The sequence below is a fragment of the Rana temporaria genome, chromosome 10 (assembly GCF_905171775.1).
Source record: "Rana temporaria chromosome 10, aRanTem1.1, whole genome shotgun sequence".
NCBI lineage: Eukaryota > Metazoa > Chordata > Amphibia > Anura > Ranidae > Rana > Rana temporaria.
Window position 1 is genome coordinate 79,225,325 of NC_053498.1, and position 17,328 is coordinate 79,242,652.

Consider the following 17,328-nt stretch of genomic DNA (forward strand, 5'->3'; position numbering starts at 1 on the left):
TTCCTTGGCCTTCATGATGCTGTTTGTTCACTAAGGTTCTCTAACAAACCACTGAGGTCTTCACAGAACAGCTGAGATTAAATTACACACAGGTGGACTCAATTTACAAATTATGTGACTTCTGAATGCAATTTGTTCGACTAGATTTTAGGGGTATCAGAGCAAAGGGGGCTGAATATAAATATGTGCCACACTTTTTAGATATTTATTTGTAAAACATTTTGAAAATCACTTATCATTTTCCTTCCACTTCTTAATTATGTGCCACTTTGCGATGGTCTGTCACATAAAATCCCAATAAAATCCATTTACGTTTTTGGTTGTAACATGACAAAATTTAGAACATTTCAAGGGGTATGAATACTTTTTCAAGGCACTGTAACAGGATGACAATGCAGGAGTGTTTACTTAAAAGCAGAAGTATGGCCAAAGATATTTTGGCTATACTTCTCCTGTTGGTCTCAGGAATGCAGTTTGTTCGCTCAGCCAATCCAGGCCTGGGAAAGATCCATCCAGGTGCCTGGACCAGCAGCTGGATCAGCCTCTCAGCGAGTCACTGGAAAACTGAGCCAGCCATTTCTGCCCCCTCCACAGCCCAGCACTCCAGTGGGCACTGGAAGGGCAAAGCAGAGTGACTGTCAGTCTTCGGCTCTTCACTCAGTGAAGACTGAGAACTGAGCTACCAGCGGTCTTTGATTGCTTAGCTCTCATGCTTAGAAGCGGCGGAGGACAGATGCAGCATCAGATCAATGCTGCATCCACCTAGGTGAGTATAATTTTGTTTTCTCTGTGGCTGAAAATTCTCTTTTAGATGCCTGCATTTATATAAATGCAAAGTGGAGATTTGCTGCAACTCTAATAAAGCCTTTATTAAAGCGGAGCTCCACCCTAAAGTCGAACTTCTGCTCATCGGAACTCTCCCCCCTCCGGTGTCACATTTGGCACCTTTCAGGGGGGAGGGGGGGTGCAGATTATTAATAAATTAGTAGATTATTCTGCAGTTTAATCTTCATTTTAATCTACTGCTTTCACGTAACTTTGTTATTGTCATTTAATTTTGTTGCAGTAAATAGCAAAATTAATCTTCTCCCTTCTCTTTTCATTATGGCTATATATTTTAGTACTGTTTCAAATATGTTTTTTTTTTTTTTACTCTGCAGACATTTATGGAATGCCCACATTACAAGAGGGCTTCATGACGATTTGTGTAAAATGCTACGTGTTCTGGCGCCTCTGGTGCTTCTTTTGTTGTTGCTGATGGAGTCCACTGGCAGCCCCCACTCCATCCGAATTGGTAAGTTCATTGTCCGGTATTGGACTTCATTCATAGATGTACATTACGAGCAATGATGATTAGCTCTTAATGCAAACGTTGCACTTTATTTCAATTGCATAAACAGGTAGACAATGACCTTATGGAAAAACAATGATGAATATTAAATGAGAAAAGACCATCTGTAAGTCATATACTTGAATCCTATGCCTCATCCCAAAATGCAGAGAGAGAGAGAAAAAAGGGGGTGCCCCTAGGGATTTTGTGGGCAAGGAACAATACCATATACAGAGTAGAACAAAGTATAGTAAAGTACAAATTTATTGAGTACAAAATTATATATACATAAAAAAATGACATAAATGTTGCATAGAATAGCTCACACAAAGATATTCTCATGGAGGTTATAATAAACACAGCTGAATTCTAGACCATTTGATGATCTCACAGCTTGGACGTCAAATCAGTGTCGATGGACACAAAAGATTCCCACATGTTTTGGATATATACAGTGAATATAGATAGTATATGGTCAGTGGATACAGACATGACAATGAAAACAGGGCATACATGGAAATCTGTGAATACTCACATAATAATGAATAAACATGAGTAAACAGTGCTACACAAACGGGTTCACAGATCTGGCATCTCCAAGGCATCCCATCTCATAGATATGTAATCCAAAGAAGGGGAATATGTCAAAGAAATGGAAGGACACACACCACAGCAATCACAGATAGGGTGCTGACCGACAGTTCCAGATAAACTCCACATAGGATGTACAGGTGAAACTAAAAAAATTTGAATATCGTGCAAAAGTTCATTTATTTCATTAATGAGTAGGAATGAGCTTCGAGTTTGAGTCGAATTAATGGTCGACTCGAACATTGCCTGTTCGCCCGTTTACCGAATAGCGAACAATTTGGGGTGTTTGCAGCAAATTCAAAAAGCCACGGAACACCCTGTAAAAGTCTATGGGAGAAATCTAAAGTGCTAATTTTAAAGGCTTATATGCAAGTTATTCTCATAAAAAGTGTTTGGGGACCCGGGTCCTGCCCCAGGGGACATGTATCAATGCAAAAAAACGGTTTTAAAAACGGCCGTTTTTTCGGGAGCAGTGATTTTAATAATGCTTAAAGTAAAACAATAAAAGTGAAATATTCCTTTACCACTTGACAACCGGGCCTATTTTGGCACTTCGCTCCTTCATGTAAAAATCACAATTTATTTGCTAGAAAATTAATCAGAACCCCCAAACATTATATATTTTTTTTAGCAGACACCCTAGAGAATAAAATGGCGATCATTGCAACTTTTTTTCTCGCACGGTATTTGCGCAAAAAATTTTCAAACACTTTTTTTTGGGAAAAAAAACGGTTTCACGAATAAAAAAATAACAAAACAGTAAAGTTAGCCCAATTTTTTTGAATAATGTGAAAGATGATGTTATGCCGAGTAAATAGATACCTAACATGTCACGCTTTAAAATTGTTCACACTCATGGAATGGCGCCAAATTTCGGTACTTAAAAATCTCCATAGGCGACGCTTTAAAAAATTTCACAGGTTACTATTTTCGAGTTACAGAGGAGGTCTAGTGTATTTTTACACTTTATTTTTTATTTTTTGATCACTTTGATCACATCTCTCCTCCAGGCTTACAAGCATGAATTAAAAAATAACAAAACAGTAAAGTTAGCCCAATTTTTTTGTATAATGTGAAAGATGAAGTTACGCTGAGTAAATAGATACCTAACATGTGACGCTTTAAAATTGCGCACACTCATGGAATGGCGCCAAACGTCAGTACTTAAAAATCTCCATAGGCGTCGCTTATTTTTTTTTTACAAGTTACAAATTTAGAGTTACAGAGGAGGTCTAGTGCTAGAATTGCTGCACACGCTCTAACGCAACGCGACGATACCTCACATGTGGGGTTTGAACGGTGTTTACATATGTGGGCGGGACTTGCATGCGTGTTCGCCTCTGTGCGCGAGCTTCCCGGGGATAGGGGCGTTTTAAAAAAAAATGTTTTTCATTTTATTTTACTTAATTTTTTTATTTTTACACTTTATTTTTTATTTTTTGATCACTTTGATCACATCTCTCCTCCAGGCTTACAAGCATGAAATTGGTGGAAAAAAAATCACCGATCTTACACCGACAGCCGCAATTGCGGCTTTGTTTACTTCCGGGTACCGGGCGTGACGTCCTAACGTCGTGCCCGGACCTCCGACTGTCATAGAGATGACTGGTGACCATCTGGTCACCAGTCATCTCTATGCTTCCCCAGCCAGCGCCGCCCGATTCGCTCTCCGGGCCCCCGATGGCACGGGAGAGCCCGGAGAAGCACCGGATGGCGGCGGGAGAGGGGACGTCCCCTCCCGCTGCCTATAAGAACGATCAAGCGATGGAACTGCTGATTTGATCGTTCTTATTGTGCACAGAATCGCCGGCTGAAGACGGTGATATCTGAATGATGCCTGTAGCTGCAGGCATCATTCAGATATCACTGCACAAATTCTGAAGGAAAAAAAGTAATTTAAAACCTAGCTGTAATGAATTGTCAGCTCCCGGCAAAACAGAGAAAAGACATTGAAAGTCATTGATAGAAAAAAAAAAAATGAGCGGGGGTCCCCCCAAATTCAATTACCAGACCCTTCAGGTCTGGTATGGATATTAAGGGGAACTTCACCACAAATTTAAAAAAAAATGACGTGTGGTTCCCCCCAAAAATCCATACCAGACCCTTTATCCAAGCACGCAACCTGGCAGGCCGCAGGAAAAGGCCTCTGACGCAAGGGGAAACCCAGGCTTTCCCAGTGAAGTAGTTACATTTCGTACCTAGGGGGTGTGTAAAGTATGCCTGTAAAGCAGTGCTTGTTTCCTGTGCTTAGAACTGTCCCTGCAAAGTATAATTTCTGAAGGAAAAAAAGTAATTTAAAACCTAGCTATAATGAATTGTCAGCTCCCGGCAAAACAGAGAAAAGACATTGAAAGTCATTGATAGAAAAAAAAAAAAATTAGCGGGGGTCCCCCCAAATTCAATTACCAGACCCTTCAGGTCTGGTATGGATATTAAGGGGAACTCCACCACAAATTTAAAAAAAAAATGACGTGTGGTTCCCCCCAAAAATCCATACCAGACCCTTTATCCAAGCACGCAACCTGGCAGGCCGCAGGAAAAGGCCTCTGACGCAAGGGGAAACCCAGGCTTTCCCAGTGACGTGCGGGTGACCAGCCCCCCTCTGGTCAGAATTGAGCGATATCGATTTACATTGATATCTGTGCAGAAACCTGCACAGATGTCTCTTAAATCGCGGCCGAAATCGGGACTGCCAGCGGGAGTGAAGCCATGCGAGTTCAGCTGAACTCGCACGGCTTCACTCCCGCAGCCCAGTGTGAACCAGGGCTCTAAGATTAAATAGCATCAAATATAGAACAGCAGAACACAAGAAGTGCAAAAACAGAGATGTAAAATGCATCAAAATGGACCTGTATATCATAGGCTAAATCTAAAGAATGGTGGGTTAGATATGGAACAAAATATCCAACAAAATACACAAAGAGCATTGTAAATCACATGACTCTCAAAACCACCGGATGACAAGCCCTGTAAAAAGGTTTGAAGTTAACCTTCTGAGCGGTATTCCCGAGTCAGACTTGGGGTGAAATTCCAGTACTATTAGCGGTACCCCGAGCCACACTCGGGATCGCATTGCAGTATCCAGGCATAGTTACTTACCTTGTCCCCTGGTTCCTGCGATGTCTCCCCGCTGTGTGTGTGAGCCGAGTGCTGCCGAGCTTCATTCTCTACGACGTTGCGACGCAGGGGGGCGGAAATTGACGCCAAATTCAAAAAAGTAAAAACACAGTATAGATACAGTACACTGTAATCTTACAGATTACAGTACTGTATAAAATAATTACACATCCCCTTTGTCTCTAGTGGTCTGCCCAGTGTCCTGCATGCACTTTTATATTATAAATACAGTTTTTTCTGCCTGGAAACTGGAGATTGTCCATAGCAACCAAAAAGTGTCCCTTTATGTCAAAATTGGTTTTAGACCAGCTAGAAAACAGCGATAATAAATTAGAATAACTTGCAGAATTGAGCGATAGCGATTTGTGGGGAAATTCGTTATCAAACACTAAAAGTAATGACAGCGACAATTCTGCAACTGAGCAAATTTCGGTGTTTTTGATTTGATTACATTATTGAATAATTTTTAGTATTATTATTAGGGTTGTCCCGATACCACTTTTTTAGGACTGAGTACCAGTACCGATACTTTTTTTCAAGTAGTCGCCGATACCGAATACCGATACTTTTTTTAAATGTGTCCCCAAATGCAGCCATGTCCCCCCACATATGCAGCCATGTCCCCCCACATATGCAGCCATGTCCCCCCACATATGCAGCCATGTCCCCCACATAATGCAGCCATGTCCCCCCAGCCATGCCCCCCACATATGCAGCCATGTCCCTCCAGCCATTTCCCCCATACCTTTGCCGGAGAGTAAGACTTGACAAGCTGTGAGGCGGGCGGCGGCGGAGACAGGCAAAGAGTCGCTGATTGCTGCCATTACTAGTAAAAAAAAAATATGTCCCCAGATTTCTTTTTAAAAATCTGGTCACCTTACTATAGGGGCAGAGAGTGCCAGCAGGGGACTCCAAAAGAAGAGGTAAGGGACCGCTCTGTGTCATAATATTTCACAGAGCAGGTACATATAACATCTTTTTTTAAACAAAATAAATATCCTTTAATATCACTTTAAAGTAGCTGGCAGTTTTCTTGCCTCTGCGGGTGCGTTTACGTGGTAGTGTACACTCCAGGGAGACAAAAATAACTAGGCAAGATCTATTAAGGCTCACCTTACCAGGGCATACAGCCATTATAAGCTGGAGGGGTTAAATAAGTCCGGCAGAGGTGCTGCAGGAACAGGAAGATGAGGGTTGCATTGATAAAAGCACACAGGATTGTGACAGGGATCTGCAGAGGGAAGGATTGAAGGAAAGAGAGAGGATTGAGAAATCTAGCTGGCAAAAATCCCCAAGCCAGGCAATTCTAGTACAAATAGGCTTAGTGGAATTGCTATGCAAATCTTAACCACCGCTGAGAGTAAAACCCAGTAAATCCCAGTCTGTAGTAACCATTATCGGCCGCCTCCCCCCTTTCCCTGAGCCCAGCTCATCCGTCCATCACAGCTCTGTTACCTTATCTGTTTAGTATCCCCAAGCTAGGTGTCTCCCCTTGACCGTGCACCCTCCAGTGTATGGAGAAAATCACAGCATTCATTTGAATAGCTGTAGTGTTCCCGCACGTATAGACACTCCCCCTTGCTCGGGATTGGACAGATCACGATCACCCATCCAATCCCGAGCAAGGGGGAGTGTCTATACGCGCGGGAACACTACAGCTATTCAATTGAAAGCTGTGATGTTCCCGCACGCCGTTTAACCCATGCGGCGGCGCGATGCGGCGGCTTTCGATTCGTCGGCGGCGGCGGCGGCGGCGGGGGGGGGAAGTATTCTATTTAGGTATCGGGGGTATTTGCGCGAGTACAAGTACTCCCGCAAATACTCGGTATCGGTCCCGATACTGGTATCGGTATCGGGACAACCCTAATTATTATATTATAATTTGTTATTAATTTGAGTTATTTATTATATTATAATTTATGATTTTGTGTTTCAAACGTCATCATATCCGGGATGTCTACTAGACTCTTGTTTGGACAGATTTAAGTGAGTTATTCCTAAGAATTGCAGGCCTACAATATAAAACGCCAAATTTCCATGCAAAATAATGGTACCGCTTTCAGCACCTAAAATCTGAAATAATCAAACCGCCAGGGAGGTTAACCTCCTTGGCGGTAATCCCGAGCGTGTTTCAGGGTTGATTTTTTTCTGCTATGAGCGGTAACCCCGAGTCACGCTCAGGGTAACATTGCAGAGCCTGCTGCAGAGTCCCCTTACCTTCTCCTGACAATCCAGCAATGATATTCTACTGCTGTGATCGCCAGCGAGATCACTGGCGCTCTCGCCGACCATCACCTGACTTCCTGGTTCCGTTCCCTGCGAGCAACAGCGGTGCATGGGAGCGGAACTGGGCGGGTAATTTAAAATTCAAAAGTGACACACACTCTGAGAGGATTACACTGTATCATCTCAGATCTGACACCATCACTGTACAGTGCCCCTTGCCTGACATTTTACTGTCATTTGTGCCCATAAAAAATATTTAGAACATGGCATCAAAAAAGCGCCACTTTACTACAAAGGCGCTTTTGGACCAGTTGAGCGACATCGACACGGAGTTGCTCACAGAACTGAGCGATAGTGAGTCGTGGGGAGATTTGTCTTCTGACACTGATCTGGCAAGTGACAACGGCGATGATCCTGCACCTGACCTCAGCGATGTGCGCACTTGGTGCCCTATAGACTGCGATACGGTCCAGGTAGCAACCCCGAGATTCCCATTCACTGGATCACCTGGGATGAAGGTAGATGTTGAGGGTGACAACCCTCTGGCATACCTGCAATTATTCCTCACTGAGGAGGTCATTTGAAAAATTGTCACAGAGACAAATCGCTACCATGATCAGCAATCGGCTACGCTGCATGCCAGGTTTTCCAGAAGCAGAAAGTGGGAACCGGTGACTAAAGAGGACATCTGTCATTTTCTCGGTCTCATCATTCTTCAGGGGGTGGTGGGGAAACCGCTCCAAAAATGGTCCACCGATAAGTTACTGCCCACGGTTTTTGGCACTGTGATGTCAGAATACTGGTTTTCTCTCATCATGAAGTATTTCCACTTCATGAACAATGAAGAATTTGATGAGGCCACCCATCCTGTGCCAAATATGCCAAATGATTGTGACCAATTTCCAGCAGGCCTACATACCTCAAAGGGACGTCAACGTGGATGAAAGTTTGATGGCCTGCAAGGGACACCTAAGCTGTATACAGTTTGTTGCATCCAAAAGAGCGCGGTTTGTCATCAAATTCTACATGCTCTGCGAGGCATCCACCGGATACATCTGGAATTCGGTCATTTACACCAGTAAAGGCATGAAGTTCAACCCCAGGTACAGCGTCTATGGGATGGCTACATCACCTGTCCTTACACTGCTGCAGCCATTGATGAACCAAGGATATTGTGTGACCACAGACAATTTGTACACGTCTCCGGAACTGTATGAGGTTTCGCTACAAAACAAGACTGATGCGTATGGTACCGTTAGGCCTAACCGACGTGACATGCCATCTATGTTTGCCAAGAAAAAACTCAAAACCGGAGAAATGGTTGCCTTTCAGAAGGGTAAGATGATCACACTCAGGATGTTTTTTTTTTAATTTTCTTTGTTTGACAAATTTCATTATTGTTTATTACATTATTGAATACAATTATATTATTTATTAGATTATAATTCATGATTTTGTGTTTCAAATGTATCACATCTGGGATGTCTACTAGAGTCTTGTTTGGTCAAGTAAGTAATTACTAAGAACTTGTCAAATGGGATAAGGAAATACAGGAGAAAAAACGCAAAAAGTTTTTGCGAGATATAAATTACTTTGGAGTGCTTAATGTGTATAAATGGTAATCTCTGACCACTCCTTCTACTGGACAGGGTCATCCATTACCAATGGACACTACTGAGCCAGTTCACATACTCTCAACTCAGGACCCCCATTGTCCTAGGACCAATTCAGGGGTCTCTGTCACCACACCTATTAGATCAGCTACTCCCACAGGTAGAGGTAGTGGTACTTCTAAATCTAGGGGTAAGGGAAGGGGTAGAGGAAGGGGTAATCATCAACCTGGTAGGGAATCCTATCCTCAACCATCTACCTATCATGATAACCCACCTTGGAGACCGCCACCTAATAGGGGTAATGGGCATCCAAGAGGGAGAGGTGGCTTCCCCTCTGGAGCCCCTCCCCCCCTCCCCACATACAATTACTATGCCCCGCTACAGAATTATTGGGATGTGCCCCCTCCTAATAATCAGCATTTTTTAGGACAGGGGAGGACCCCTTGGAGGGGCCCGCCCCACATTTATCTGCATGGACCAACGATTGGAGAGAACCTCCTCTCCCCCTGGCTCCGATTTCCAAAGGAATCAGGGGGGGGGGGCGACGAGTCCAAAAGGCAAAGGCCGTAATAGGCACAGGTATTTTTTATTTAAGTGGTGTCCCTTTATCTGATGATGAGACACGTGTGCTGGATAAAGGCCTCAAGTTTGCCCCTATCCGCAATCTTAACAAATTTCAGACATATGTCAATGTTCAGAAGTATGTTAGGGGTTTAAATATGAAGAAGTATTTTCTTTCAAATCCCATTCAGAGAAACTTCTCCACATCCACTTCAAAACATTCTAATCTTAGAAATACATCTGTTTTCAATCCTCAATACAGTGACACCAGACATTTGGATGTCTTTAGAAATTTGGTATGTAATGACCTTGAGGATCTAGCTTTTAAAAAAGTCAAGGATTCTCAATATATCCGACGCGGCATTCTGTCATTGGAAAAACGTAATGACATAGTCATCCGCCCAGCGGATAAGGGGGGTGGTTTAGTGGTCCTCAGTAAGGCCTATTACCACGAAGAGATGGATAGACTTCTGAGCGACCACAATACTTACCTTCTATTACCAGGCGACCCCATGGTCAAATTGATGAGTTACTGTGAGGGCTTACCTTGAGTGGAGTCCATTTTGCAGATTTGTAAGCTCACCCTTGCAGGTACACACAGCCCACGGTAATAAGGTAAGACACTACCTGGGCTGTGAGTCTGTGCACGGGGGCTAGATAGGGATTAGCCAAGGATAGTCAAGTATAGCCGTGGCCATGATTCCAGAATTCAGAGTAAGGTCAGAAGCCGGGGTCAGTCTTGTAGCCGAGCATGACGGGGTACACTGATGACAGCTGAGGGTCAGGTAACTACTGACAGAAAGTTCAGGGTTTGAAGACAGGAACCAAAGACAAGTCCGGGGCACAAGCCGTGGGTCAAGGGCTGGAGAAGGCAGGGAAAGTCCGAAAGTACAGGCCGGGGTCAAAGGGCAGGAGACAGCAGCATTCCAGGGTACGTAAGCAAAAGGGTCAGAAGCCGTGGTCAGTCTTGTAGCTGAAGACAACCACAGGAACACAGGAACCATTGGGACAATGAACTGACACATCCTTCATAGTGAGGCAGGGCTTTATACCCTGGTTGATTAGGAAACCTGCCTCAGCTGGACCAGGATAGACAAGTGCAGATTGTAGGGAGATCCAGAGACAGGCAATCAGCACATAGTTCAGAACCAGGCTCCGACGTACAGCAAGCAGAATATCAACTGAGAAGTGGCTCAGAGGCAAAGACCCGGAGCAGCAACGGGGAGGTCCTGGGTTCAATTCCACCCAGAGCCACCTGGGGCGCGACCACGCCTCGCTGTCCGTTTGGCACGGTAGTGACCGTGACAGTTACATTCCTTGATAGAGCATGGTAAAGGTAGGGGGGTTCTTAATGCTAAGGAGGCGGCTTATCTGGACCCCTTTCATTGTCGCATCCCCTATCATATACTTCCTACCGAAGTTACACAAAGATGCAGAACGGCCACCTGGTCGTCTGATTGTAAATGGCATAGATTCAGTTACTTCACGCCTAGGCCAATATTTGGATTTTTTTCTGCAACCTTTGGTATGCAAATTGCCAGTTTATCTTTGTGACACTAAGCAGATCATCCAGATTTTGGACTCTATTTCCTGCACACCAAATACTATTTTGGTCACAGCAGACGTAGGGTCTTTGTACACGATCATTGATCACAAAGCGGCACTTGCTTCTGTACTTTGGGCATTAGAAGCCACTAATCTTAGTAACGATCATGTACACTTTCTATTGGAGAGCCTTAGATTCTGCCTTATAAAAAATTATTTTTGGTTCGATAGAGAATTTTATTTGCAACGATGAGGCGTTGCTATGGGGCCCGTATTGCTCCCAGTGTGGTTTTTCATGAGAGACCACCAAAGCTCCTTTGCTATAGGAGTTATAGGAGTTACATCGATGACTTGATAATGATTTGGGAGGGGGATGTGTCCACCCTCCAGGAGTTTATGAATAGACTTAATAACAACAATAGGAATATTATCCTTACCTGGACAGTTTCCCATGAGCAAGTCACCTTTCTTGATTTAGAAATATTCAAAAGAGAATCTACACTACATACCAGAAATCATTTCAAAGTAACTGATCGGAATGGTTACATTCCACTTACTAGCTGTCATCACAAGTTGTGGTTGTGTAACATTCCTAGAGGACAATTTGTCAGGCTCCGTAGAAATTGTACACTCGAGTCTGACTTCTTGTTACAGTCGCAAGAGCAGGCGACTAGGTTTACCTCTAAGGGATACTCTCGACCTTCCATTCCACAGGAAATTGAGAAAGTGAGGGCTATTGAAAGGAATATTATCATAGCAGATAAACCTTATACTTCAGATGAAGAAATGGTTAGCAACTATAAAATGGTGTTAGACTACAACATCCAACATAAGAAATTTAAAAGAATTGTGGCCATACATTGGCCAATTCTAAAGGGTGATAGAGTCCTAGGACCGGCCCTCCCTGACCGTCCTCAATTCATCTATAGGAAGGCCCCTTCTCTTAGGGACTGCTTGACGCCTGGAGTGGTGGACCCACCTATTTTGGCTCAACCTAAACTTTTTAATTTTCTGTCTGGCTTTTATGCTTGTGGTCGCTGTGCGACTTGTAAGCATGCTAAAGCCAATATTAAAAAGCGGAAATCCTTTTGTTCCACTGTTACAGAGACTGAATATCCGATTAAACAATTGATTACATGTACTACAGTGGGTGTTGTTTACATGCTTGAATGTGGATGTGGCCTCCAATATGTGGGGCGCACCTCTCGTGTGCATAAGAGGTATTAAAACCCATAGTGTCCCCAAACACTTCAGGACTCACCATCAACGAGATCCTAAAAGCCTGAAATTCTGGGGAATAGAAAAAGTCTCAAGGCATTGGCAAGGTGGACATTATATTCAACATTTGAGTCGCCGTAAATCCTATTGGATTTATGAGACCAAAGTTACCTCGCCAGCAGGATTAAATGTTGAGTTTGATTTGAATTGTTTTATTTCGAACAGGTGACCCTATTATTATTTTTGATACTATTCTATTATGTCTGTTTTTTGTATATAATTTTTATGTGTATTTTTCATATATATTTTATATATATTGAAGTTGTTGTATTTATAATTTTCAATATGAAAGGGTGATCGCGGCTGATGTCTCTTTTTTTCCTATATGCTTCAGGTCCATGTGGCATATTTGGTTATTTGACCTTTTTTTATTAATTTTTTATTTAGAGGTTGATCACATTATTGGCATGCCAAATGCAGTTTTGTGTATCATGGAGAATTATTTCTCCTTTACCTTTATTAATTTCTTGTCATATAACCTTTTTAATATTTTTAATATTAATGAATCAAACTTACAAGGTTTTTCATGTCCGGTCAGTGGCCAGATTGATTGGCGTGTTTATCCTTGATTCATTGAATTGGTATTGAGCCGGGTCCTTTGTGGCTCTGTGCTCTAGTTATTATGAGCATAAGATGTGGGCCGTTACTCGATTGATTTGTTTATGGTGGTTGCCATAACGACACCCCGGCATGGCATATATGCTCAATTGCGGGACGCCTTCACTATCTCCATACCCGACGCTGATGAAGTCCCGCCTATGGGATGTAACGTACAAGGGGGAGGAGTTACGTGCTGACGTCACCCGCGATCACCGCTTCTATCGCATGCTGCATGCGCTTGTTAGCATTACTTGCCTGTATACCTGCACTCGGTTCTGAGTGCCACACCATGTGAGTGTTTTTTATTGCTTTTTAATAAACACCCCTATGTTGCTACTGAGAGCATTAGATCTCTCCTTTTTTTCCTATATGTCCACATTTGCTGATATCTTTTTGAGCCTGTGATTGACATCCGGAGCTGTCTATTGATCTGCTGATTGCCAGATTCAGGATTCTTGATTGTATACCACGCTATGTGACTCCTTTAGGGTCGAACGATTGAGGTGAGAGGCCACCTGTTTTTTCTTGGCAGAGGATCTTTCTTTGGTCACTTGATTGGAATCTGCACCGTTTTATGAAATTCATCTGGATTTCTCTTTTACACAATCACTGATGGACTCTTGAATATTTTTTTATATTATTTTTATCTTCCATGATCACTTATGGACTTGTGACATTATTATTATTATTCTTACTGTTATCGTATTTTATTGTTTGCGCTGCACTGTTTCACCGTTTATGCTACAATACATATCATCAAATTTCCATGCAAAAAATTGTACTGCTTTTGGTGCAAAATTCCAGACATAATCATACCGCCAGGGAGGTTAAAGGCTTCATTCAAACCCGGTGGCGAAATGGCATTTAAATTGGATATCCATCGTAGCTCCCATTGTAGGAGGAGCTTGTTAGAAACTCCTTCCCGTGGACTTGAATGTACTCAGTCCAACAATAAAATGGATACTTTGGGGAAAAAGGCCACTGTGTGTCTGTGCCACATGTCTCCCCAGTGGTAAATTGGGGTTGCTGGTCTGCATAGCTACGATGTAGCGGTAAATTATTTTCCTTAGCTTTTGAATCGTTTTACCTATGTAGTAACAGCTGCAGCCACATTACAAGAGAGATACCACTCCCATTGTTTGGCAGTTGGCAAAATGTTTGGGGTTGCATCTCCAACCATTAGGTAATTGTATATTCTTGCGTGTGTGTGTCCCTATAACGACAATATGCACAGGAACCAAATTAAAAAGTGCCAAAAAGTATTCATGGGGCACCCTGTGTGTGGCCTCTAAATTTGCTTCGGACCAAAATATCTCCCATAGATGTAGCTTGTCTGTATGTAACTAGGGGAGATGCAGGGACGTAGGGACCTATACTGGGATCTGAGGTTAGCAGGTGCCAGTATTTACTAAGAATTTGTTTAACCTTTGTTCATTACAATAGGTAGTAATAATGTTTGTAATTTCATTAGATCCAGATTTGTCCTTTTTGTTTTTATTTTTTAGAAAATACCAGATCATGTCTATTCCTTGTGGCTACACGATTAAATCTCTTTTTAAGGCACCTGTGACTATAACCTCTTTCCAGTAACCTAGCAATTTGGCCTCCTGTTTATAATCTTCTTCAGTAGAGTAGTTGCGTTTGATACGCAAATATTGGCTGTATGGAATTAAAGTAGCAAGAGGCCTGGGATGAAAACTTGACAAGTGTAAGATTGTGTTACCCACAGTAGATTTACGGTAAAGCTTGCAGGATAACATGTTGTCAGAATCTTTGACCTTAAGAAAAAACAATATACTGAATTTTACTGTGTGCCCCCTCGTATGCCTGAACTGCTCCCTTTCATATTTGCACCAGAGCTTCCATATTGGTAAGTCCCATCCTTCTTTTTATCATCTAACCTTACACTAGTGGTCTTTGCAGTGAGTGTTATCTGTCTACACTGGTTTGTGTATTAGTTTGTGTATTAGTTGAAATGGGGCTAAACAGAAGATCTTGTAGAGAAGTAAGAACGGGAGAGCAAAAGGCATAAGTCAGATGTAGAACAACATTGTTTCCCAGGTTTTCCAACCCTGTAGATATTTATAAATAGTTAAAATATCAGGCTGATGGCAGATATCAATGAAGTCTGTGTAAAAAGCAAATATCTGTAACAAGTAATGAGCTTTTGTTTAATTTAAACATAAGCAAACTGTGATGTTCTAGTAGTTGCTTTAATTTAGCTCATTATTTAACATAACACTGGATCGTCTTCATGTGTTGTGCAGCACAGCTCCTGAAACAGATTATGTAAATGTGTTAACATATGATTTTATGGAAAAACAAACAAGGCGTCTCTAAGTGCAGAAATATAAAACTTTTAATATCCCCTAAAGGGTTTAAAAACACTTACAAAATGGTGGATGAAGCAGGCATGTAGCAGGTAAGTGTGTCCAGAAGATGTTCCAGTGGGAGGGCAGTCCCAGTCTGATGATAAAGCTTCCAGGGAAGTCCACAAGATAACAGCCAATTTGTGCTGTGAGTGTTTAGGGAACACAATGGTGATGGAGCCTGGGGATGATGTCAGAGGAAGCGAGACAAAAACTAGCATGGAACACAAACAGGAAGAGGGCAGGAAGTGTGTCATAGAGGCGGGACACGTTTCGGAACAGCTCATTGGTTCCTTCTTCAGCCAGTGACCAAATTCTTGGAGCGCCCTGGATATACACATTTTTCTGGATATGATTTTATTGGTAAAACGCGACTAAAGCAACATCATTGTTGCCAATTAGATAAAAAGAATATAGAGGAGCAGGCATGCAGCAGCCAAGAATGATGGGATATTGATACTGCTTTGCACTCCCTGGGCAAAATGGTAAAAACCTGACATGTAATCTATCTCAGCCTTGTGCGAGGCAAACAAGATGGTGACCGCTCCTGTTTGTGATGACGAGTGCGTGGAGCTCTTTTATTTAGAGAACTATTTAAACCTCTGAGAGACACTTAAGTTCCAAACGGATGAACGGAATTTCCGATGGAAAAACTGAGATGGGGCACACACACGGTCAGAATATCCGATGAAAAAATTCTGTCTGACTTTTTCCATCAGAAATTCCGATCGTGTGTACAAGGCATTACTCTTTACCTCATAGGCCAGCTCTCTTATCTCAGCCATACCATATTTTACTGGACTAATTAAGATAAATAATCCAAGATGAGATTACAATGCAATCCAAAAAGATATATACTGATTTACTTGCATGGAATCAAACAAATAGGTCATTATTAGTATACTAGGGGATAGGGTGGCTAATTCCATGATGGTCATCACAGGCCATGCAACTTAACATAGAATAGGCAAAACTTTTTTTTTTATTTGGATAGAGCAAGAGAGGGTTATAGCCCCTTTCAGATTTTTTTTGCCATCTGTGTCCCATTGCAGAGATTTACCTTACCTTCTCCCATAACCAAACAGGAAGTGAGAGGAAATCTCTGCAAATTAGGGTATTTCTTTGGGGACCCCCAGGTCACCAGATCTAGTGTCCCCAGTTAAAGATTTTCCTTCTCTTACTTTACTGGGGACAACCCAATTTGGGATTTTCTCTTACTTTCACTTTCAATAATAATGGTAAACCGGGCAAATAAAGAGGGGGAATCTCCTTAACGGATTTATAATTAATAGGGATGGTCTGGATGTTCAAGTCAAATGTAAGTTTGAATGCAAGTTTGACTCAGGCAGGGTGCCTTTGGGCAATCATGGCTCAGAGGGTTAAGTCCCACACCCCACACTATATAAGGCTGCTTACACGGCAGCTGTATGTAGTGTGATAACGTGGAGATTGAGAGAACTTGAGCTAGATTAGGCAGGTCAGTTAGTGGTGTGCAGGCAGTTTATTATATATATATATATATATATATATATATCTATATATAAATACATATATATATATATATATATATATATATATATATATATATATATCACAAACGTGAGTACACCCCTCACATTTTTGTAAATATTTTATTATATCTTTTCATGTGACAAAACTGAGGAAAATACACTTTGCTACAAAGTAGTGAGTGTACAGCTTGTATAACATTGTACATTTTCTGTCCCCTCAAAATAACTCAACACACAGCCATTAATGTCTAACCCACTGGCAACAAAAGCGAGTACACCCCTAAGTGAAAATGTCCAAAATTGGGCCCAATTAGCCATTTTCCCTCCCTGGTGTCATGTGACTCGTTGGTGTTACAAGGTCTCAGGTGTGAATGGGCAGCAGGTATGTTAAATTTAATGTTATCGCTCTCACTCTCTCATGTCACTGGAAGGTCAACATGGCACCTCATGGCAATGAACTCTCTGAGGATTTGAAAAATAGAATTGTTGCTCTACATAAAGATGACTTAGGTCATAAGAAGATTGCCAAGACCCCGAAACGGAGCTGCAGCACGGTGGCCAAGACCATACAGTGGTTTAACAGGACA

The 17,328-nt window shown here is 42.2% G+C and overlaps 1 protein-coding gene across 2 annotated transcripts in view; it reads left to right on the top strand.

Moving 5' to 3' along the window:
• GRIK4 (glutamate ionotropic receptor kainate type subunit 4) overlaps positions 1 to 17,328 on the top strand; it is a 489,165-nt gene that overhangs the window by 170,167 nt on the left and 301,670 nt on the right. For both annotated transcript variants that reach the window (XM_040325544.1, XM_040325543.1), the window contains one exon: positions 1,161 to 1,294. In XM_040325544.1, the coding sequence (XP_040181478.1) occupies positions 1,213 to 1,294 (82 nt within the window). In that variant the 5' untranslated portion in view covers positions 1,161 to 1,212. The remainder of the gene's footprint in view (positions 1 to 1,160; positions 1,295 to 17,328) is intronic.